The sequence below is a fragment of the Fringilla coelebs genome, assembly GCF_963513975.1.
Source record: "Fringilla coelebs genome assembly, chromosome: 8".
Lineage (NCBI taxonomy): Eukaryota > Metazoa > Chordata > Aves > Passeriformes > Fringillidae > Fringilla > Fringilla coelebs.
In genome coordinates this window covers 2040467-2063548 of record NC_140066.1, presented here as the reverse complement: position 1 = coordinate 2063548, position 23082 = coordinate 2040467, and the positions used below count along the sequence as shown (strand labels likewise).

Below are 23082 nucleotides of genomic sequence, written 5' to 3'. Positions count from 1 at the left end.
AAAAAAAATAAACTTTTCTAACTCTGTTGGTTTCTTTGTGTACTTTGACTTGGGTTTTGCCTCACTGATGGGGAAAGAAGGATATGCTGTGATTTATATAAGGCCAAGGTTTATTCACATTGCAGTGTTCTGTGACTTTTTTGGTGCTATACCCAGACCAGGAAACCGCTTTCCTGCGTGTCATTTTTGTCCTGGTAGGAGTTACAGGTGGGTAAAGTGCATTAGGCAAACCCAAGGAAAATTCTGCAGAACATTTGTAGGATTGTGAAGAGGCAGAGATTTTAAGGAGCTGAAGGAGGTGTCATGCCTGAGTGGGGACTGTGCAATGTGAGCACCTTTCAAACCCTTGCAGAGCCAGTTTGGATGATGTGGGAGTCAGGCTGGGAGGTGCTAGGTCTGAGAATGGATAATGGGGATTACAGTAGAGCTGGAGCAGGGTGTGAGGTGCAGCAAAGCCAGGAACCTGACTTTGACTTCAAATATTCTTTACTGACCTTTGCTGTGCTTTGGAGCCAAACCAAAGGGGACTGACCAGAGTGCTCATCCTACCAAGGTGGGAAATTCCAGCTGGAATTCTTGATTTTTTTTTCCTGTTTCAGGAAGCTTCCTGAATAATTTTATTCACCTTTATTTGGGAAGAAATGGATCATTCCTGAACAATATAATTCTGTTTTAAGAACAGACTTCTGGGCTTTATTGTGTTTACATGTAGCAGCTTTCTAAAGATGTGTCAGGTTCACTTCCATACTTAACATCACAGCCTCTTTTCTTAACTGTATTTTTAAGGATTATGGGCATTAAAACTTTCAGAAACCTTTCAGCAGTCAGATAACAGCAAAAATGAATAAAGTACTCTCTTAATAATAAACTGCAGGCACTTTTAAATAAAGTTACAATTTCAGCAGAATAAAAAATGTAGATTAAAAGGAAACACCTGCTCCTGTAAATTACTATGCTGCAGGTACCAACCCAGGAGACTCTGCAGATGGTTCTGTATTTGCAAACCTGACCTCAGCAGCCCTTCATCAATCTCTCACCGATTGATTCTCTCCAGAGCAGAGCACACCATATCCCAAGGTACCAGAAGACACCTTTGAATTAAATTAGTTCCAGACAGAATAGCAGTTAATTGGTATTTCTGTTTCATTTTGGAAGTTTTTAACAAAGGATTTGATTGTCTTATCAAATCAACTGGCTGAAGAACAGTGCAGCCAGTTCCAGGAAGAGCTCCAAAGGGAACTGTACTTTGGGAGGTGCTCTTTGCTGCACTCCTGGCTGATTGGGAGTGTGCATTAAGTTATGCTATGCCCTAGGATTTTGAGATGGGCAAAACCAAAGTGGGATCTTGATCCTTTGAACAGTAGAATATGAATTCATTACTTCTGTTAGGCTTTCCTGCCAGCCAGGGAAAAGCAGGAGATATCTTAAGTTCTGTGTGTTTGTTTCATCTCCTCAGTCGTTTTCAGGCATCTTGTTCTTTTAGTGAGAGCTGACATTGATTATGGCATCTTTTCTTAACTAGGAGAAATTTTCTTACATGGTTCTAACTGAGCCTGTGCAAAGGCCTTGTGCAATTTATTAACATTTTTTTGCTTTGGGGGAGGAAACATTAACACCCTGTCTGGAAAAAGTAGAGACAAGCTTGTGTCCCCTGTCCAGTCATACATATGTGTTCCTGTTTTGTCACCCATATTCCTCAACCTAAGCATCCCAAATTCTTCAAACTGATAGCACTTTCATCAGAGGCACATGTTTCAGTGAGTCTGAATTACACAAGTATAATTATTACCGTGCTCAGGCTTTCTATTTACCCTAAATTGTAAAGGAAAAAAAAAGTAATACATATCTTTTTGCTTCTCAGTTATATGTGAGAAAGGCTAGCTGCAACAGAATAGAGCTGCCTTCCTGCATTTTTTGAAGGAATTAAAGTCCATGAGTAGTTGATGACATAAACCATGATGTATGCAATTAAATAAGAATGTGTAATTTATTTTGTATAGAAAGAAGGAAACTTGTATAACAGCAGTGGCTGAAAATATTTCTGTAAAAAATTATTAGAATTCCTAACTTAAAATTTCCACTGTGATAACAATTAAGGTCCACTAAGACCTTAATTTAAGACCACTAAGACTAATAATTTACTTTCCCATCCTCAAGTTTGTAGAATTCAGAAGAATATTCCTCTGAAATCTGATAGAATGCTGACTTTCAAGACTCCTGAAATCCTGAAATAATAAGGAATTAAGAGAAACAATTATCTTCATGGGAGAATAAAGCAAACACCAAGCTTTTAGATATCAAATGCTCAGTCCTTTTGCCGTGTACATGGATTGCAGTGAGATTTTTGCTCTCCTAGCCATGGCTCATCACTTTATTCTGTGGTACCTGATGGGAAACATTGTCCTTTGTGCCTTCTGAGCCAGCATTAACTGTTAGCAGGCACATTAAGTGTTTCTTTATTCACCACTGCCTTTCCTGGTAGCTTTTGGAATACCCCTGTCACATCCAATTCCCTGGAGCTCACAAACGTGACACTTGGGAGAGCTGAAAATCCGAAACATCAAATGTTACCATGTGCCTGACTAGAACATCTTCATCTTTTAGAATTGCCTTTCTTTGATGGGGAAACCTCTGTGGCGTCCTGCTGTCCGTGCAGACAAAAGAGCAGATGTGCAATATGAGTGTGTGCCTGGGCACTCAGCTGGCTGGGCAGGGGGCAGAGCAAGAGAGCTCCAAGAGTTCCTCCTTCATTTGGGAAGCAGTAATTGCTACATCAGCCCTTAGTGTAAACCTTTGCTTCAAGTGACTGAGGATTACTTCATTTGCATAACAGTTCAATGATAAAGTAAAGATCTAATGGTAAAGTACAATAAAATTGAAGTGACATCTCTCTATATATATATATTCTGTATTTTATATGTGTGTATATATAGATACCAATTTGTTTTAAGGTTTTCTTTTCTTTTACTCATATTCTTGATCCTTGCCATTTTGGAGTAAGTTTCAAATTTCAGCAGATAAAGATAACCTTACTGTAAAGGTTTTTTTTTAAAAAGCAAGTAAAACTGGGCTTATAGAAAATATAAAGATTGACCACATGTTCTCCCAGATGAGGTGAATGCTCTGCTTTCCCGAACAAGTCACTTTGTAGTTCACAGCATTATGCACTGTGGTCTTGGACAACCAAACCTTATGGCTATTTTTGCCTTTGGATACTGGATTAGCTGCAGAAGGATTACAGAAACACGTGAAGTTAGGCATGAATGGGAAATTAGGATACAGAACATCAAATTAGAATTCTCATTTTCTTTCATAATGGGATTTTTGTGAGTCTTTTCCTCAGTTAACCTTCTAAAACATTGTCGTGGAATATTTATGTGACAATTCTTACATATTTCTAAAAGAAAAAAAACTGAGTCTGCAGCAATGTATTTTAAAATATAGTATACCCTTATGGACATACAATGTTTAAAATACCATGAGAGTGGATTTTTGATTTACATAACTGAATGCATAAAATCAGAATTATATGTATCAAAAGCATTTGATCATTATTTTAAATACTTTAACTGGGTAGATATATATTATTCTGCATTTAAATAATTTAACTGATTCTATATATTCTATATGTATTTTATAGATACATATTTAAATAGAAATGCCTAGAAGAAATCACTTAGCTGAGAAAATGGAATTGAAAACATTTTACTAGATCTGTTATTAACTGAGAGAATTCTTCTCTCTCATTTTTATGAAGCAACACTTGACAGTTCAGATCCTTGAAAATGTTACTGAAAGCGCTGTCACTTCTTATTTGTAGCTATTTCCTTGGTGGTTATATTTACTTTCTGTATTTCTTCAATGCAAAAGTGAAAGTTAAGAAAGCCTCCAAACAATGATGTGGCTCTTACCCCAGAAAGGCTCCTGTGAAGTGCTCTGGGAACTGATAGGAAGTACATTTATGTAACAGTTTTGCAAATATATGAAGTGAAGGATAATCGACAAAAGTCTCATTTGTGTAACAGCTTTGACCCATTAGGGGCTTTTAAATCATGCATCACTGACTTCATGGTTGCTGTTGTCAAGCTACTTACAGATCCTAGTTAAATCATGCATTTTGTATTTTTGCCCTCATTCCCTTTTGTTTACCAGCAGGAGACAAAATATTTAATTAGTTTTGGGGCATTTATAATCTCCTCTGGGCCAGCTCCAGCCACAAAGCTGGACGCCACTCCTGAGTTAATTCCAGCCAGGCTGGCCCCTCCACTAGAACATATGGGTAACCTCTGAGCCTTTAGCAAAAGTTGCAACTGAACTAGGAGAGGGGTGGGACCTCCCCGCTGGGAAAATACTGCCACAAAGCAGAAAGGGGCCAGCGTCACCAGGGCAGGTCACTCAGACCAAACAGCATCTGGCAAACTGTGCCAAGCAGAAATCAATGAGAAGCAGGGCACTGGGCAGTAATTTTATGCCTGTTTACACAAGAAAATAACTCCTTCTGAAGTGAAAAATGATTTTATAAAAAGCATCTTTTGGCATCACTCTCTCCATTGTTCCTTCTTGGATTTTTATTAGTCAATAAACTATGGCACAATCCATACATAGTTTTGTTTTGAGCAAGCAGCATTGGCTGTAGCATTAATTATGTTTTTGGGAGATGAGGAGTTTAGAGAGTCTTCTTCCTAATTGGCTAGGAACCAGCTGTATAACTGTAATTAATTTCCAAGGTACATTACATTCTCTTCTCCATGTTACAACAATCAGTCAGAGGGCTGGAGAAGAAATAAAACAAAGACAGTTCCTAATCTTAGGGACTGTGTGTTCCTGCTACTGCAAACTGTTGCAGCTCAGTCCACTTGAAACCTTCCCATGTTTTATTATTGTCACTTTCTATTCCTGCCTGTATCTCTGCTTATATCTCATCTTGTTTTTCCCCATTGCCTTTTATCACTTTTCTCTTTTCCCTGAAATTCCAGGGAATGTTCTTACACTCCTCCCCTTTGATACCATGACACACCTTTTATATCTCCCTTTCTCTGCTCCTCTTTTTCCCCTCAAGAGTAAACAGAGAGCTGCACTCCTGTAGCATCTCTCTCTTCCACAGGCTGTGTTTAAGTCAGTTCATTGCCAATACTGAAGTCTGTAGATACTGTCTGAACAGGTTTAGTTCCCTGTGTATCAGGAATACATTCCCCAGAGATTAAGAGAAAAAGGCTTATCAGAAAATAAAAAGGGGTTGTTTTTTCCCACCTTGATATTTGATGATCTTCAACAGGGAAGAGTCTTCTAGGGAATTAGTTTTTGTTCCATGATGAATTTCCATACTGTCTCTCAGCATAGTTACCCAGTCAGTTTCTATGTTTCGGACTTTTTGTAGGCTTTCTACTCAATTTCAAAGAAAAAAAATTAAAGGCTAAGTTGGGAATGGGTTTGGTAGTTTTTTTTTAATGTAGAGCAAATGAAATTGAGGGTTTTTTTAAGCAGTGGTTGCAAGAATGTTAATATATTTCTTGTGCTTCTGATGTCATAGCAAATAGGTAATTTAAGAGTAAGTTACTACAGTGTAAGTTTGTTTGATTGTTTTTTCACAAGGTTAGCGTGGGGAACGGGCTCAGTCTATGACTGCTGTGTTGCCTCTCATGCTGGTGTTTGGGAGGAAGCAGCTCCTAGGGACAGGAAAGCCATAACACCCCCTGATCCAGCAAAAGGCTGATCAGCAGGTAAAATGTAATAACAAGTCATACCTTCTGCTTGAGGCTGTCTGACCACATCTGTTGATTTAGGAAGAACACAGCTGATTTCCTGTTAAAAGGTGTTGGTTCATCCATTCTTTGCAGCAAGCTTGGGATCTTTGGTTTTATTTCATTTGCTGCAGTGTCCAGCAGCCCATCAAATTCAGCTACATTTATAAAGTTCTGAAATCAAATGCACACATCCTAGTTCCCACAGGCAGATTCATAAATAGTTGGGCTTTGGCTGTTGCCATCTCTGCAGAACAGTTTGGAACAAGCATTTCTGGTTTGAGGCTAAAAGGACCAACTGGAGATTCTCCTGTTTGGAGGGCAGTGGGCACAGAGGGTAAACATGAAAATTCCCATCCCTGAAATCTCAAAGATCCCCTTGTATTTTACAGAGGTGACTGTGATGCACAGGTGTGAGGAATGGGCAGGGTGATAACTGGATGAGAGACACCTGAAAAAGTTTTAAAAAGGGGAGGGGGCCACAAGGGAGAGGAGGGCTAAGGTGGGAGCCTCAGAACTAAGAGGTGAATAACCGCTGGAGAATTGCTCTCTCCAGGCTCTGGTGCTGAACCCAAGGGTCCTGAGTTTATAATTCCTTCTGCTGGGAGGAAATGTGGTCAAATCAGGTATGAAGTATGTCCTGACCACCTACTTCATCTTTCTAATACTGAGGTATCTGATCTATGCAAAGATAGTGATAATAATAATTAACCACTTCTGCTGCTAATTACCCTGTTAGAGGTTTTATAGAACAGGTTAGAGAAACATCTATCAGAGATCACAGAAACAGTAATTCCTTATGCAATCAGGAGAATAAAGTAGATTCCTTCCCTCATCTGGTTCATGGTGCAGAGCATGCATAGTGCTTTTAATAATTCTCAAGCTATTTAGTAATGGAAGGTCTTCCCTGGAAGACTCTTGCCTCATTGAAACTGACTATATAGGAAAATAAAAGGTGCTTAAAAAATCTGAATTACATTTTAGAGGAATGGCTTCTGCTCTTGCCTATGTCAGAATGCCTATGTAATGTTAACAAGTAATGCTTAACAAATATATTTAACTTTTTTTTTTTTTTTTTTTTTGTGTCGCCCTGTGGTACTGGTGCTGCTCAAGTTAATTCCCAGCTGAAAGATGAGCAGAGGGTCAGTGTTTACCCAGACTAGTTGGCTCAGCTGTGGAACTGCAGCAGCCAAGCTTCCTTGCACGGTTCTGCTGGAGCAGTGAGCCTTGTGCCAGCTCACTGTGTGTGCTCTGGTGGGTTGTGTCTGGTGAAAAACATCAGGATAGCTTTTGCAGATTGCTGAGCATGTGCAGGTGCAGTTGACCTTGACAGAAAACTGTATTTTTAAGCACATGCCATGTATATGATACTTGGAAAATTCACTAGCTTTGTAATACAGCAGAGCTTTTTTGCTGCTCTGGTGGTTCAGTGGGTTACCATATCATTCAAGGTGGAAACTTCTTTCATGATCTATTGTGTGTGTATACAAAGGTACATAATGTAGCCAAATTCAATATATAATGTAGTTGAGAAGCAGTTAAATGTTCAAGACATTCCTCTAGTAACATGGTAAAAGGACAGCTTTACCCTTTTTGATTTTTTTAGAGGTTTCTGACTTCCTGTTTCAAAAGTATGCTTTCAAACAAAGTTATGTTGAAAGGGTGTTCTGTGCAGGATCACTGGGGAAAGCTCTGCTTTTTGAGCCTCACCTGAGGGAGGGGAGAAGGATAATGTGGAACAGAAGAGAAATGGGTGAATGTCAGGGGTAACTGGAGGGTGGTGTGGCAGGTAGAGCCTGAAGTGCAGCTGGGACAGGCTCTTGGCTGCTAGAAAGAAGAGCTCAGCCCAGAGAGACTGAAGAGGAAAGTGAACTGTTCTTTATGGGAAAAGGTGTCCAGTGCCAGGGTGGGAAGCCCCAGGTGAAAAGACTGCAAACTCCTCCTGCAGCTGTAGATTGTTATTCCATTTCCAGTCTTAGTTACTAAGTGTCCCTGCAGGATACAGCATTCTCCAGTGAATTGTTGGTTTTGGATGCTTCTGTAGCTGTGCCAGGGAAAACAACACAAATAACCAAGGCAGGAAAAGAAGTGATTCTGCACCCCACGGATTTCTAGCCTGTCTTGTGAGCTGAGTCAAATGTTAGAAGAAATTGGGCCCTCAAGGATGGTCATATTTTGGTAGTTACCCACCTGCTCTTAATTAGGCAGCATAGAGCATGCCATTCCTTCTGCTTTGCTCAGGGTAAACAGCAGTGGTGACGAGTCTTGAGCCTTTTAGAAAGGATCTACCTGAGAGGAAATAGTTCTGGCTAGAAGGGAGAGGTAAGATTCTTCTTTTGATACATTGCTTGTATATGTTTTTATAAATACAGGTAGAGAAAGTAGGGAGGAATTAGACTTTAACCAGAAATGTTACTTTCATTTCATTTTAAATTTAGTATCTGGTATCCCAGTCGGTCCCCAATAAAAGTAATCAAAGTAATTAGATCGTGTTTTCCATGGTAGTACAGGTGAAAGACATTAATCTATTAGTGGGTGCTGCACTAATTGCATCTGAGTTTTTAACTTGGATACCTAGCAGACAATTTTGAATGGGTTTATGTATGTAGTCATAAATCCTGAAACTACCTAATTTCTTTAATGAATTGAAACTCTTCTTTATTTTCCTAATGTTGGTGGTGACTTGAAGTTGCTAAAATAATCTGGTTTATGACTGAAATAGCATTCTTATCTGTCTCTTGTTTTTCTCTGAGGGAGACATAATATTTTGGTTAATTAAACTGGTTTAGAATTAAAATATGACTCAGGAATAAAGCTGTGAGGATTGTGGAGTAGCATTAAATTTGTACCTGCATAGTTAGAGAATCAAAGATTGAATTTTGAGCAACTGGGTAGGCATAGAGCTTCCTTCTGGTAATTCTGGTGTTTTTCTGGCTCGAGACTATCTTATGAGGAAAAAAGAAGTAAAGGGAATTTTTTGAGAAATGGTTGATGTACAAAACCCACAAAACTAATATAAGTTAGGATTTAAGAAAAGGTTTTAGCACCACAGAAGTTTATCACACCAGGATATAGTAACAGCTTTAAAAAATAGATAATAATTTAAAAAATATTTCAAATAGTAATATATGTGAGGAATTATTAAAATTAAAGGAAGGAGAGAATACAGTTACATAAATGCTAATTGAGACAGGCTGAAATATAGAGGAAATCAAACTGAGTGAAGGAAACCTGTGAAAATTCCAACTGATAGCCTTTCTCTTATTCACTGAACAATAAAGGAGGTTATTTTTTAGTTTGAGGTAACATTATCATAAGGCAATGCAATGGGGCTGGGCAAATGAACTAGATTGTGTGAATAAGACCTCGATATGTTTTGTATTTTGCTTTCGTAGAGCAGGAAATTTACAAAATTTTAAGTGAGGAAAACCAGGTATTTTGATCAGCCAGCATTTTTTAGCTTTGCCTGTGAGTTATAAAAATGTTATTAGCTTGTTATTAGTCTAAATGGATCTGGGCTCTTGTCCTGTGATTTGATAGTACATCATTTAAGCTGGAGTTCCAGCGTGTTCAGTAGGGGAGATAAATCACAGCTTCTCTCCTGAGATTACAGCAGTATGTTAGTCAAAGCATGATGGTGGTGAATCAATTAGGAAGGGAGAATTAACAGCACTGCTGTGTGCTGAGTTACTGTGCATTAGTGAAGGAAAATACAAGGTTTCTGAAGCACTGTGATTTTCAATATATTTGAAGTCTTCAGTGTAACTTACACTGCCAGCACTAATTAAGTTGAGAAAGGAAAACTGCTGCCAAGTGAAAAACTACAGTACTCTGTTTAAAGGGGAGCTTTTTGTATTTATGGCACGATGTTAGCAGCACTCTTCAGATGAAGAGCAATTAACTACCTGAATTGAGTAGCAGCTATTTCATGAGAACACACGGTATTTATTAACTTACAGAACACCTTCATTCTCTGGTGTTCTTTTACATGAAAAATCATCTGGCATTCACTGTAAGAGACGTAGGGTTTAACTAACAAACTTATTAGGGCTAGAAGGCTGCAGGAGCACTGCAATATTCTTTAGCAATAGCATGAAGGTCAGATGTGGATCTTCTTTCCTGCACATGCGGTACCTTCCCATGGAGCATCTTCAGAAACAGCAATCTCACAAGTTCTAATTGCTGATCCTTTAGGGAAGACATATGTTTCTGTGGGGTTTTTGCAGGGAGCTGTTCTCACACAGACAATCAGAAAGTGGCGAGCGCTAGCGGCCCTTTATGTTTGGAGAATAGGTCAGCGCACACAGATAGCCAAGTCCAACATTTCTAATGAAACCTGACCAAGTTGCACTTCTTTAAAAATTGAAGAAGTGGCATACATTTTGATAATGGAATAATGGAGGCTCCCTACCCCAACTATCATCTCTGCTCATGATCATTAGGATGCAGAATATTAAGAGCAGAGCAACTGGGCGTAACAGCCGACGTCCAACATCTGTCATGCTGGAGTCCATTAGTGTTCAATTGCATCCTATTGTTTTTGGATTATTCAACCTCATTTCATTGTCATTGCTTTTGCTAGGGATTAATCAGCTGTTTACAACTACACCAAGTTTTGGAGTCATAATGAAAACAATTGAGCTATAGTTCTAAATAAATATACAGTATTCAGTCTCTAATGAAAAAAGTTACTAATTTATGAATGCTGGTAACAATTTAATTAAGTTTGAAATCAATACAGATAATAAATCATTGTGTGGCAGGTTTTTTTTTTCCTTTTGTGTACATCATAAAAAGATCATGTGATATTTCCTTGTATGTTTATGTAGTTGTGATTTTAGTACAATACAAGTACAGTAAAAGAAAGATGTAATTATGGAGCATGGGTGTGTGTATATTGTGGCATTACACATAATACCTCTGGCATTACAGTATAGCAGAATTGATCCCTTGCTGCCAGCAAGCAGATTTGTTTTTCACGTCCTCTTTTATTCTTGTCACTTATTTAGAAATACAGTACTAAAAATACACCTTTAATTCATGTCAAATACACATACGTACTTTAATAGGGTGTATTAAAAAGGGCAGTTTTCAGGTGATGAGTATACTTACACGTTTTTGTGCATAACTATCCTAGCCCATCTAAATATTTTTGCAATTATTAGATAAATCTATTGCTACATTTTAACTGTTTAAATATATTTGAATTATTTTAATGACTTTGAGTTTGCTGCTAGGCAAACATATGATCCCCTTTTTTCTCAAGATACTACTCTGATTACAACGTTGTATACTTTATACAGTATTAAAATTGCGAATGGTGGAGGGTTTCTAATAATTTGAATTTACTTATTTTGGTACCATATGTGCAAAACAATGGTATTCTTGGCCATGTATCTTTTAGCTCTTTCTCCTGTTTGATTAATGCAGTTATTCTTCTATCCTCAACCCTTAGCCAGAATTTTCACGTGTTTTAATGTACAAATACTACAATGCACAGAGATTTTTTTTTTTCCCCCCTGAGTTGCAACAGATTATCCATTGAAAGGGTCTTTTGCTTAACTGCCCAGAGTCTTGTGGGGCCAGCCAGACACTACTCCAGATGGCAAGTTGTTAGGGCTGGACAGAATGGCTTTGGAAGACTTCTCAGCAGATGAAGGCTGTAATGTTGGGATTTTACTGTTTGGCTTTTTCCCCCTGTAGTTCCCAGGGTGGGAAGGTGCTGGGATGGCAGCAGCGTGCCGCCCGCCCACCTGCCACCACCTGTTCAGCTCTTGTGTTCCTATAAAGCCTCCTCGTGTCCGCTCCACACCATCCCTGCTGGCCGGCAGAGCCAAGCAAAGAGAGATCTCTTAGGGAGTCACAGAATCCCCTCCTCAGCCGAGGCAGGACTGCTCTCACTTGAAACTGCCATTTGGAGTTGTTGTGCTTTTAATCCAGCAAGATCCTTCTTGGATTCAACGGACCGTTTTCTTCGTAACGCACATTTTGAGAATGGAGATTTCATCGTTTTCTCTCTCTCTTTGAGATTAAAGAAATTAAAAGAATGAAAGCGTAAGACATAAAAAATGCTTCATTCTTTCTTTCAACCGTAAGAAACAATTTTCAGGCGTTTCCAGAAGAGCTTCTATTTAATTATATTTATTTTTTTAGAAGGCAAAAAAATACTCCATAATTTCTATCTGGAAACAGATTGAAGTGGTATGAGGGTCACTCCATGAGTGCTTTCCTTACCACTTTTTAGGAAGCCAATTTTTGCTAGGCCATCTCGGAGCGCGTGAAGCTGAAGGATATGAAGAGCTGTAAGTCCGGCGCCCTGGGGTCGGTGGCAGAGCCGGGCTGCGTGGTGAAGTGCAGCTCGGAGAGGCTGGAGAACGCTGCCAAGAGGAGGCTGGCGGCCAACGCCCGCGAGAGGAGGCGCATGCAGGGGCTCAACACGGCCTTCGACCGCCTGAGGAAGGTGGTGCCGCAGTGGGGGCAGGATAAGAAACTCTCCAAGTACGAGACCCTGCAGATGGCTCTGAGCTACATCATGGCTCTGACCAGGATCCTGGCCGAAGCGGAGAGGTTCAGCAGCGAGCGAGAGTGGCTCGGCCTGCACTGCGAGCACTTCCACGGCGACGGCTACCACCGCTACCCGGCGCAGAAAGGCGCGGCCGACGGCGATCCCTACGCGCACAGGGTGTTCGGCTACCACCCCGAGCACTTCCAGATAGCTAACTAGAGCTTCTTGCCAGCCGAGGGTGTGCAGCAGGCCAGATGTGTAATTAACTCTTGCTAATTGTTAAATCCGCTTGATTAAGGTAATATTGGCGTTACAATGGCTCGTTCTTGTTTGCGTCTTATTTGACAAAATAAATGTGCTCTGAGACCTAAAATCAAAAGGCATTTAAGGTGAATGGATTTATTTAATGCTGGTGGAAATTATACTTTTAATCTGAAGTATTTCTGGCAATTGTTTCCTAGTTTATCTAGTGTATTTAATGCTTTAATTAAAGAAGTTTTTTGGTGTCTTATTTTACTGTGATGAATCATGACAGTATTTTTATAGATCATGGGACGAGTTGACCTGTGGTGTAAATGAATGGAACAGCGCCGGAAATGGATCTCATTCCATGTTTTTCTTTTAATGTCAGCTTTAAAGTTGTTCTTTGCTGTCTTTTCGCATCAATGGTTCACATGGAAAAAGTTTTATAATGTATTGGAGTTCTAGTCCTCAGAGAACTAACTTTCTTAAACTTTGTAAGTTTGACATATGGGTTCCAAAGTTGTGTAGGTTTGCTTTAATCCAATTTGTGGTGTCTCTTGTATGCTCGAAAAAGAGCTGGTTTCAAGTCATGGAAGGAATGTTTTATTTTCAATGGTTTGTGATTGTATACCACAAATGAGAATGCTTGTGTGAAAATAACCTAAGCTTCTAGATTTTTGTAGGCTTTAAATGATGGGATTTTATTTTTTAATCTTATGTTATCTGGAAACAAGAACAGATTTTGTAAATTTTAAATAAAGCATTTTTTATACTATGTCCTCACCAAATATCTGAAATTCCTACCCTAGGAATTACTCACTAGTGGATTTTTCTACCCCAGATATTTCACTACTTCTATCCCAATCCTGGCAGTTTAATGTACTGAAGAAATAACCAGCAAATGATATTTTCTTCCCAGTTACAGTAAGGAGTGTATTTTATGTACGAATTTGGGGAAGAAATTATGGAGCATTTTTGTAGAGCAGTTGAGTTCATTTCAGCCCTGGCGATGTGCTGAATGGCCTTTTGTTTACTTGCTGCTTTCACTTGTGGCGGATAGAGGGGTCTGGGGAGAAAAGGCAGAAGAGGAAAGGAGGTTGGGAAAATGAAGAAACGAGGAGAGAGAGGATGGAGGGGAAGCAGACGTGTTTGTAGCAGGGTGCAGAGGCTGCAGCGGCTCAGCTGTCGGTGCCCGCTGTGGCGGCAGCAGACTGTGGAGCTGAAGGATGCTGCTGCTGCATCCTTCAGCAGGGGAGATTGCAGAGAAAATCCCTCCCTGGGGTTAGCCAGGAGAGGGAAGGGAGAACGAGCTGCTGCCCCACAACAGCTGGCGGTGGATTTCCAGCAGGGAAGGCTGGCGGGTTCCCTGCTGGCTGCTGCCATGTCCGATATTTGAGGGTTCTTTCAAATGACAAAAGAATAGCTTTGATAGGAGTTATTTTCGACAATTAAGCAGCTTTCAGAGAAGAACAAAGGCATGAATAGGAACTAAGCCGTGTTTGGGAGAGAGGGGCTGTGCTGCAGGAGCAGGGCAGAGTCCTTCCCTGTGCCTGTCCCTCCCAGGCTCCTGCCTCTCCTGCCCTGCCAGCTGCATGCTCTCTGCCAGGGAGGATGGCTTTCAGGCTGCCTTAAACACACTGTGCCTTCTGAGCAACTCTCTCCTTTAAACCCTGGCATTCAGGAATGCGCTTTCTAATGTGTATTTAGCCTCTTTAAAGGTAATGAATGGTGTTAATTATTAAAATATGGGCCTTGCTTCGTGTGAATTACATCAGATCTTTATTAGCAGGCTGAAAGTGGGTTCAACCTCAGAGATATGAAGTCATGTTATTCAGGCAGTTGAAATAATTGTTGTCCATCGTATAGTCAAGTGAATACTGTGTGAATATTATTTACCATTAAGTGGCAAGTTTAGGTATATAATAACAATGAATACAACTCTTAATTAAATGATGTGCTATCTTACCCTAATGTATAAGCTGTAAACTTCAGGCAGAAAGTCTCACCTGTGCTGCTAACAGCAGTAGGTTTTCCATACTGAAGCAGGAATTGGATGCAAATCAGTCATGTGATGATATGACATAGAAAGCTTGGATTAGTGAAAGATTGCCTAAAGCTGGGGTGGGAAGGGGAATACAGTACAAAAGGATAATTGCCAGAATAGGGTGCAAGAACATGACTGATGCTTCTGTTCTACTGACATATGATTTGTTTTTGTGGGACATGACATTGCAGTAATTCAGGTAAAAGTACTTAACAGCCGTTTATCTTCCAGTTTTGTTTCTTCTGTGCAGCACTGTACTTTATTTTCTGCTGCATATGATGATATAGTTAAAAAAGTAATGGATTAGTATGCAGGAAAATATTAAATGGTAATAAACTCTCATAAAGAGGAACAAATCAACACAAACCATAAAATATCTGTGCTCATGTTACCAAAAGTTATTAAGAATTGAAACTGAAGTCTTGCAAAGCACTTCAGCACATTATGTAGGTGATGAGCACTTATAAGTCAGGTCATGGTATCAATCTCTGCTTCTGATCAGTAGGGCTAAGGTTATAATCCCCTGTAATCCCCATTCTCTTAGATTTTGTTGTGCTAATGGGACATGAATGTTTCTTGCTACCTTTATTTATAATTAGTAATATTGCTGCTGAGAAATTAGTGATTTTATCTAATGCTGTACTGGTTTTGTTTCTTGGGAGGGTGCAGTGCTGAAGATGGGAGTTTCAGTTTAGTGTAGTAGTGAAGGCAGCAGACTAAGTTCTGCATAGTGCACAGACAGCTGTCTGTCTATTGATCATCTGTCAGAGCCTTTTGGGCAGTGAGTTGAGGTGATGGGAAAGTTTGATCATTAAAAATTCTGAGTGCAGTTTGAAAAGCAGATAATATCCATGCTGCTTGGGACTTCTCAAGCACAACTACCATTCAGTAAATCATTGATTTAATAGCTTTCCTTTACAAATCCTTCAGTGACATTTGTGAAATGTAAATTTGACAGTTTGACTTGGCTTTGATTATTGCTCCCAAATATTTGTTCCCCACTGACTTTTTGGTGCTCTGAGCCACCTTCTGTGCTGGACTTTGCTGGTGTGGGCATTTCATACCCCCTCCCCTTAAATAATTATGGCTTCTATTAGGCCTCCAAATAAGCCAAAGCTTAGATGCTCAGAGCTTGGTGTACTCTTAGAGGCTGAGTTTTGTCTGCTCATCAATCTTTGTGCAGACCAGAAATACTTTTGTTTGTAGTATCAGTGCTACATCAGGTCCATCCACCCAGTTATCACTGTAATTGTTATTGTGGGGGATTTGGGGGTGACAAATGCTTGCTTCATTTAGCATGCCTTGCATATTGCACAGATATGTGTTTCACTGTTGAAACTCACTGTGAAATTCTAATGAACTATTTGTGGGAAATTACCCTCTATTTTTCTGAAAGAACTTGCTGCAGGGTTTTGTATTTGAAGCTACAGGTACTGTGCTTCTGTGATTCTTCAATCATATCACCCTGTTTTGACATGGTCAGAGTTATTTTTGTGCTTGGAACTCGAGTGGCATTTTAAACTGCTGTGACTTGGCAGTGGCTAAAGGCAGAATTAGGGTAGCACATTCCCAAAATGTGTGTTAGTAATAAAACCTCAGTGCTTTCTTCCTCATCATCAGCATGTCTTTCAAATTCCATTCATCCCAAATTTTTAGGCTTTTATCTTCCATCTCGCCATTTATGAGGTATTTAGTGCACAGTCCATCTGGTACTATACATACACCCAGGGCAAGTCTCAGTTCTTGGCTGGAATTCTGAAATGGTTCTGCAGTACCCATTCTTCAAAGTAAAAATGTCCCTGACCTCAGCTCTACATTTGTGAAGTCAAGGCCAGTGCACCTTCCTCCTGGGGGGAAGCATGAGTATCATTAGGTAGGTAGTTCAAGATTTAGCTCGCTCCCTCTCAATTGTGAAGTAAAAGAAATGTTTAAAAAGTTCTATTTTCAGGCCAGAGGAACTGATTTGCCAAAGGAAATCAATTCCTTTTGCCTTAACACAGGTCCCCTTACTCTTGGGATTCCAGCTATTTCGGCTAAGCAATATGGAGGTGGTTCTATGTAGCTTAGGAGTGAAGTTTATCCAGTTTTTTAAAAGAATTCACAGAAGAGCTGCTTTTTGCTTTAAATATGTTCAACTCTTCTATTTCTACAAAAAATCCAGGGGAAAAAGCCAAGTGCACTGAGGATGAAGGCATGTTTATTCATGGAAGAAGCAGTCCAGTGTTTCCTCTGCACAGATATCTTAAAAACCCATTGATTTCACCTGGTACTTGCGGACTTAAAAATTCTCTGTATTTTAAACTTTAATTGCATGTCAAGCAAACCTGGCTTCAAAACCCCTAGCCCACCCCGTGTATTATATTTAAATATCTCTTCTACTAAAGAGTACATTTTCATGTTGTCTACTATTTTTTTTTCTCATTTGTAGTTCAGTTTTCATTTGTACAGAAATTAGCATGCCTTGCAAAAGATACCTTACAAAATTTGCTTGAAGTGTCTCCATATGTAACTCCAAGGAATAAGAAGTTCATTTTTGACTGGCTTCCTGCAGCCTGGGCTGCATACTAATATTATTTTCTAACATTTTGAGATTTTCTTCAATGTTCTTCCATTTCTTTCCAAAACTGTGGTTCCTGTTACTAACAGACTGTGTGATCATAAAGGATGGGCAGTTCCTGAACAGAATTCCCACTGGTATAAATGGAGAATTCCATTTAAATTCACACACATATGGCCCAAGATTTCTTTTGATTATGCAGTAAATGGCTCCTTATAGTGGACTATATATATAGAGAGAGAGAGAGGATGTATAAAGGCATTAATAGAAGCAATAGAAGAAAATTCCACAGAAGTATATTTTAGAACTGATACCAAGAATTGTTTAAAAAAGCAACTTTATTTCACAGCTACCTGCTAGAAGCATGGCTAGTATATAACTTGACAATATTTATGATTTTCTTCTAAATAATGTAGTCTGATTTCATTAATCAGCTGTCACAGCAAAGTTCTGAGAAAACTTCTGGTATTGTTGCACATTTTCACAATTATCTGAACATGTGAAGGACACAGTCTTGTATGCAACTCTGAAGCATTTATTTAAGTTCAGGTGAGATGAAGGGAAATACAATACTGAACAGTCAGGTGGCTTTTTTTTCCTTTCATGTGCAGTTAAAATATACTATAAAACTGAGCATTTTTCTTGCCAGTGAGAATGACTTTGGAAAAAAAAATTTAAAAATATCAACTTTAATCAAGAAGAAATAGTAACTAGAATGTTAAGGCTCAAAGTGAACATTTTTGTATTGGAAATAATGAGGCAATTTTCAATGAATCACTTCTCCAGTATTAACAGTATAAATATTTCATTAGGTTTTGTAAAGACATTTTTCAGAAACTAGTGCTTTTAAACCTGGTAGCATTAAGAACACAGTTCTTAAATGAATCTGTATTCCAGATTTATTGCTTGAAGTACCTCCAATTGCTGTAAACAATTGGGACTGGCAGTTGTTTACACATTGAGATGCAAACTGCAGACTTTCCTTTTTTGCAGTGTGTGCTCTCATCTCCTCATGTTAGCAGATGTGAGGCATTCAGAAGGGTTGCTCCACCTCCCATGTGGAAGCAAGGAACTCAGTCCAGTGGTTTTAAGGCAGGAGGTCCAATGATATCAATGCAGCCCCAAATGTAATTGCTGCTCTAGGCTGGGTTTGCATCAGTCTGGACCAAAAGTTTAAAGCAGGAAGAAAACTTTTTGAAACCTAGAAATGCAACGCAAAAGATGGAATTTCTGCTGTAGTGTGCAATAAACTGTGCCTCTGATTGGTTGTGCAGGAAATGGGAAACCAAATAAACCTGCAAGACTGGGAATCAGTGAACACATGAGAGGTTCCAAACACGAGCATTTCTGTATCACACTTGCACAGCATTGTGCTCCACATTGGGGTGCTTTCATGGGTTTTGGAAGTTAGGAACTAACAATGACTTCAGTGGAAGGTGTACCATGAAGTGTTGTTGCTGCAGTAGCCTGCCCTGAATAAGAGAATGGAAAGCTGTGTTGGTGTGGGGCTGGTTATTCAGTGAAGAGCAGCAAGGAGCAGCCAGGTTGTTCAGGAGGGAGCAGAGTGGCTCTAGCACATCCTGTGGCAACACAGGACTGTCCTGCTGTCCTTCCCTTTCACAGACCTTCTCCCCATTTTCTTTTCCACCACTTAACAACAAAAACATAATTTTGGCGTCGTTTTCTTGCAAGTTCTTCCCTGTGATGAGCACATCAATAGCACTTGTCAAACAGCCCTGACATCCATTCCCACCTGCTGCAGGCTCTCTGCATGGGCTCAGCACACACAGAGGGGAAATGTCCTGTGCCATTTATTTAGGGAAGGAAATGTAACACCTACAGACCATTTGGGACCAGGCTATGAGCTCTGGTTTTCATCTGAGCTACTGGAAGGAATTGAAATTGCTGACTTGTGAATTTTGAAGGAAAATGTGAAGGGTTTTGATCTTTTTGCTAGGAAATCCTGTTCAGGAGAGAATATTACACATTTTTGGTGATCTACCTTCTGTAGCCTGACTCTCGCTGAGACTTCTGGGGCCCCCTCTTGAATGACTAAGAGGGGGTTTAATCCTTCTTACACAGATCTTTGGGAAAAGTCTTTCAGCTTCTTGTCCTCCCACCTCCAAAGAACTGAATGGACATTTTAAGAAACATTTTACCACATAATGGCCAGCATGGCAGCTCAGGTTATAATGATGTGAGTTTGGGGACGCTCCTCTGGTATTGCAGAGAAAAGGTGAACAGAGATGGTTTGCATGTTTGCACTGTGCACTTTGTCTTTCAATTTGCATTGAGTTTTTGGGTGTGATGTCTGAGAGAACCACTGCTGCTGTCAGTAATAGTGACCAGTATGATTCCAGCACTGGATGCAACCTGGTACTTCCAGTGCTGAGTACCACATTCCTTTCTTCTACACTCTGTGAAGAGCTCTTGTAGCTGGGCTTGTCTAATGGGCTAGAGTCCAGCAAAAAGGAAGAGTTTGTGTTTGCTTGAATTCTTAGTTTCTACTCAGCTGACAGGTGACTTAATCCAGGTAGGATATCTAGACAGGCAGTGGAAAATAAAATAATTTAAGAAGTGTAGAGTGATTTAGGTCTGAAAAAAAGCTCAGGGGGTCATCTGGTCCAAGCCCTCACTGTCAGCCAGGAAAAGGGGCCACAGGGGACTTCTAAGCAGGCAATCTCTTGGCTAAACTTGTGCTGAGGGATAAAGCCTGATGGCCAGTATACAACCTGGAATACTTGAGTTCAAAACCTGCTCTCTGCTTTGTGAAATGATGGCAAGGCCAGATGAGAGTTTGATCTTTTGTGTCTTAATTTCCTACCTTTCCCTTTCCCAACAGCACTGAATTAAGCAAGCAGAATCCAAAAACTTTTCTTGGATTATTTTTCCAAGAGTAGTAACTGATGTGGGAAACTTGAAATTTCGGGTGTAGTTTTGGAATCCTTAAGCCATTCTAAGAACCAAACGAAGGTTACAGGAGCAGTAGAATCTCTATCCTAGAAGATCAGACCCACAGTTCTGCATCTCATTACTGAAGTCACTTAATGCATCACTTTCAATAGGCATGAGTTTTATTTTGTTTGCCAGGGAAGAGGTACAATGTGGGCAACATCTGCTTTCCCTTGGAAGCACCTGTACCTTGTTTTAACCCTTAGGATAACACTGGGGTTTAGCTTTCTGGGCTGTCCAGTCTGGGTTGAGTTCCTGAGATTCCTAACAAGAGTGTAAGATGGTTTTTATAATGATGGTTTTGTTTTATGGTGTTCACTCAGGTGGGAAGTAAAACAACACAAGGAATACACTTCCTCTAAATCCTGAGGGAATCAACAGTTAGGAACAACAGAAGCTCTATTTGTGGGAAGTTCAGTGAAAGATATTCTCAGTCTCTGACTATATCCAATACTCTTTTGCTCTTAACATAACTCTTCATTGTTTTCTTTGCATATGGATTTTTTTTAAGGTTAAAATTTTAAATTTGAATAATCCCCAAAAATAGTCTAAAATGAAAGTATCTGTTAAAATTTGTTTGCATCTCTGGGACTTTGATCATGACTTTGTGGCATTCTGCAGCCATGTTGAAAGCAGTAAGAAGTGCTTGAAACCAATGTCTAGAGAGAGGGTTAGCAGTAATTTAAAGATGCAGGAAAACATCTTAAACAGTCATAGATTCTAACAGCTGGGGGTATTGATGTAATTATATAGATAGCAAATATATTTAAATCAATCATTAAGTGTTGTCACTTAACACCTTCTGTTGAGCTTTCAGTAATTTGCCTTATTTATTGCTACTGGTGGGGTTTTTTTAGCTTTTTGCATATAACTGTTGCTTAACTTCTTAACTTTTGTATATTAACAGAATTTTCTGTCTTCCTGTTAGACACCACACTTGTGATTGTTTCCTAAATGGTGATGAAAATTTACCAGGTCACTATTCCTTTCCATTTAGCTATAAAATGAGCTAGATGGTAGAATCCCATTAAAAATTAGGAAAAAGAGACTGATATTTAAAAGCCATGAAGTTACAAGTTTGGTATCATCCATGTTAAAGTCAGAGGATCACTAACATGGTAAAGAAAAAAGTATGAAGCACATCTGGTAAATAGTTTCAGCTATGGGCTCAAGAGAACATGCTTCAGACAGGAGGAATTTCCATTTCCTTTGTGCCTTATGCACATGCCCTGTACCTTATTTTATGAACCCTTACACCAAGAATACACAGTTCATAGAGTACACACGCACACAGATATAAATATTTAGGGTATACAGCTGTACCTACATGAAATGCTCTATTTACCTAGTCTGGAGTTCCAAAATTCTAGAATAGGCTGTCATAATAATCATATATAAAAATGAGTTACATCTTTTCCATTTAACTTGTGCTTTGTGATTCTTTGGCATGTTTTTTTTAAATTACATTCAAAGTCTTGTTGTTTACCCTCATTCAGGATTGGTGTTACTGTAATGTCAGTGTTTTCATTCCAGCTAATCATCATCAATCCTTACCGTGGCAGCTACAGTGCAGTAGCTCTAATTCAAGAAGTAAAAGTGGTATTGGCTTTTAGGTGCTGAAAACTATGTTTACTATGTAATTCTTAGCAAACTACACAGTACTGAATTTATTGCACAACACTCCATACCACAATTATCCTGCATTAAAATCATATGCAAAAGTCTCGTACCATACGTTACTTGCGGCGTTTGCAGCAGCAGAACACTTAATTAATTACAAACAAGTTGCTTGTAAACCTTGAGCATGGTGAGTTGTACCTCTCTTGTTTTTATTAGTTAGTTTTTCACAGTTCGAAGTATCTCCGCAGGTGCCAACTGGAACAAGTGTTTGTTTTTCAAAGTTCCTCACTCTCCACCAGCTTTTGGCTCGGGGATGAGAACAGCACGGGGCTCTCTGGAGCTGGGAAGGCAGAGAAGATGTCGAGTCCTTGGCTGCTGAGGTTGGTGTAACTTCTGCCCCCGGGCCGCAGCTTCAGTGCCTGTGGGATCTGACGGTGCCACTGAGCTGCAGCGACAGAAACACAACGGGCTCACCAAGCCACAGTGGAAATCAGCCCCCACACCCCTGTGAGAACTGCACACTGTATGGCTCTGCACAGCTATTTCCTACCTGGGTTTTGTTGTATCGATTAGTAGTGCTGTATTAACATTTCATTAGTATGGTAAATGCAGTTTTGTAGTTAAAAGGTAACTTTTGTAGTTAAAATAGGAACTATGTACGTGGGATATTTTTTTTTTAAGAAAGGAATGAGGTACCTGCATCAGACAGCAGCCACAGGGTGCCTAAATCTTTCAGAGAAAGAATTTACTGCTCTCTTATCAGAAGAAACTGACTTCTTCCTGCCTGGCTAAGGATTGAAGGTGTTTAGGATTAGTAGGAAGAAGCTGACACTGCCCATTCACTGTGTGTGAATGGAATTGATGCATCATGGATGAGCTGTATGAATGTGCAACAGGCTGCTGCTTTTAAGGGTTAATCCTCTGTTAACCTGGGGCCTTTTTTGGGCTTGTGCTGCACAGAAAAAGGTATCTGGACTGTCCATAACTCTTTGTTTCTATTGTCTCATATTGTCCTAATTCAAACTGTCCAAATTATTATTACTCTAATTATATTACTATTTTTATAACCATTTCATTACTATTAAACTTTTAAAATTTTAAGAACAAGTGATGGGCGTTTTTCACACCTGGGAAGTTGGTCCCAACATCCCTGAAGAGAGCCCAGCATGGGCTCTCTGGGTTAGGGTCTGTTCTTTCAAATGTTAGCATTGGTATTGTTTGTATGTTCAGCAATTCTGTTGAAGTCTACAGATAAAATTTCATCCCTGTTCAAGTCAATGGCAATGTTTGCACGGATTTCACAAAGTCCAAAATTTAATGATTGAATCTTTGGAGCCTTCTCCAAAGCCCTTGCAATCAGAACTAAAAAATTATATAGCATGAACAGAGATGAACAAAGTGACCAGGGCTCTGATTCTGT

The 23082-nt window shown here is 39.6% G+C and overlaps 3 protein-coding genes across 7 annotated transcripts in view; 2 read left to right on the top strand and 1 right to left on the bottom strand.

The window, feature by feature from the left end:
• The window catches only part of PBLD (phenazine biosynthesis like protein domain containing), a 67466-nt gene that overhangs the window by 15728 nt on the left and 28656 nt on the right, over positions 1-23082 (top strand). The gene's annotated exons all lie outside the window — the stretch shown is intronic.
• Positions 12034-12465, top strand: ATOH7 (atonal bHLH transcription factor 7; the record flags this gene model as incomplete). The annotated part of the gene is made up of 1 exon (XM_084210532.1): positions 12034-12465. One exon carries the CDS (start codon positions 12034-12036, stop codon positions 12463-12465), a length of 432 nt encoding a protein of 143 aa, XP_084066658.1.
• Positions 17417-23082, bottom strand: part of MYPN (myopalladin) — a 69373-nt gene continuing 63707 nt past the window's right edge. For all 5 annotated transcript variants that reach the window (XM_084210283.1, XM_084210282.1, XM_084210281.1 and 2 more), the window contains one exon: positions 17417-22107. In XM_084210283.1, the coding sequence (XP_084066409.1) occupies positions 21938-22107 (170 nt within the window). In that variant the 3' untranslated portion in view covers positions 17417-21937. The remainder of the gene's footprint in view (positions 22108-23082) is intronic.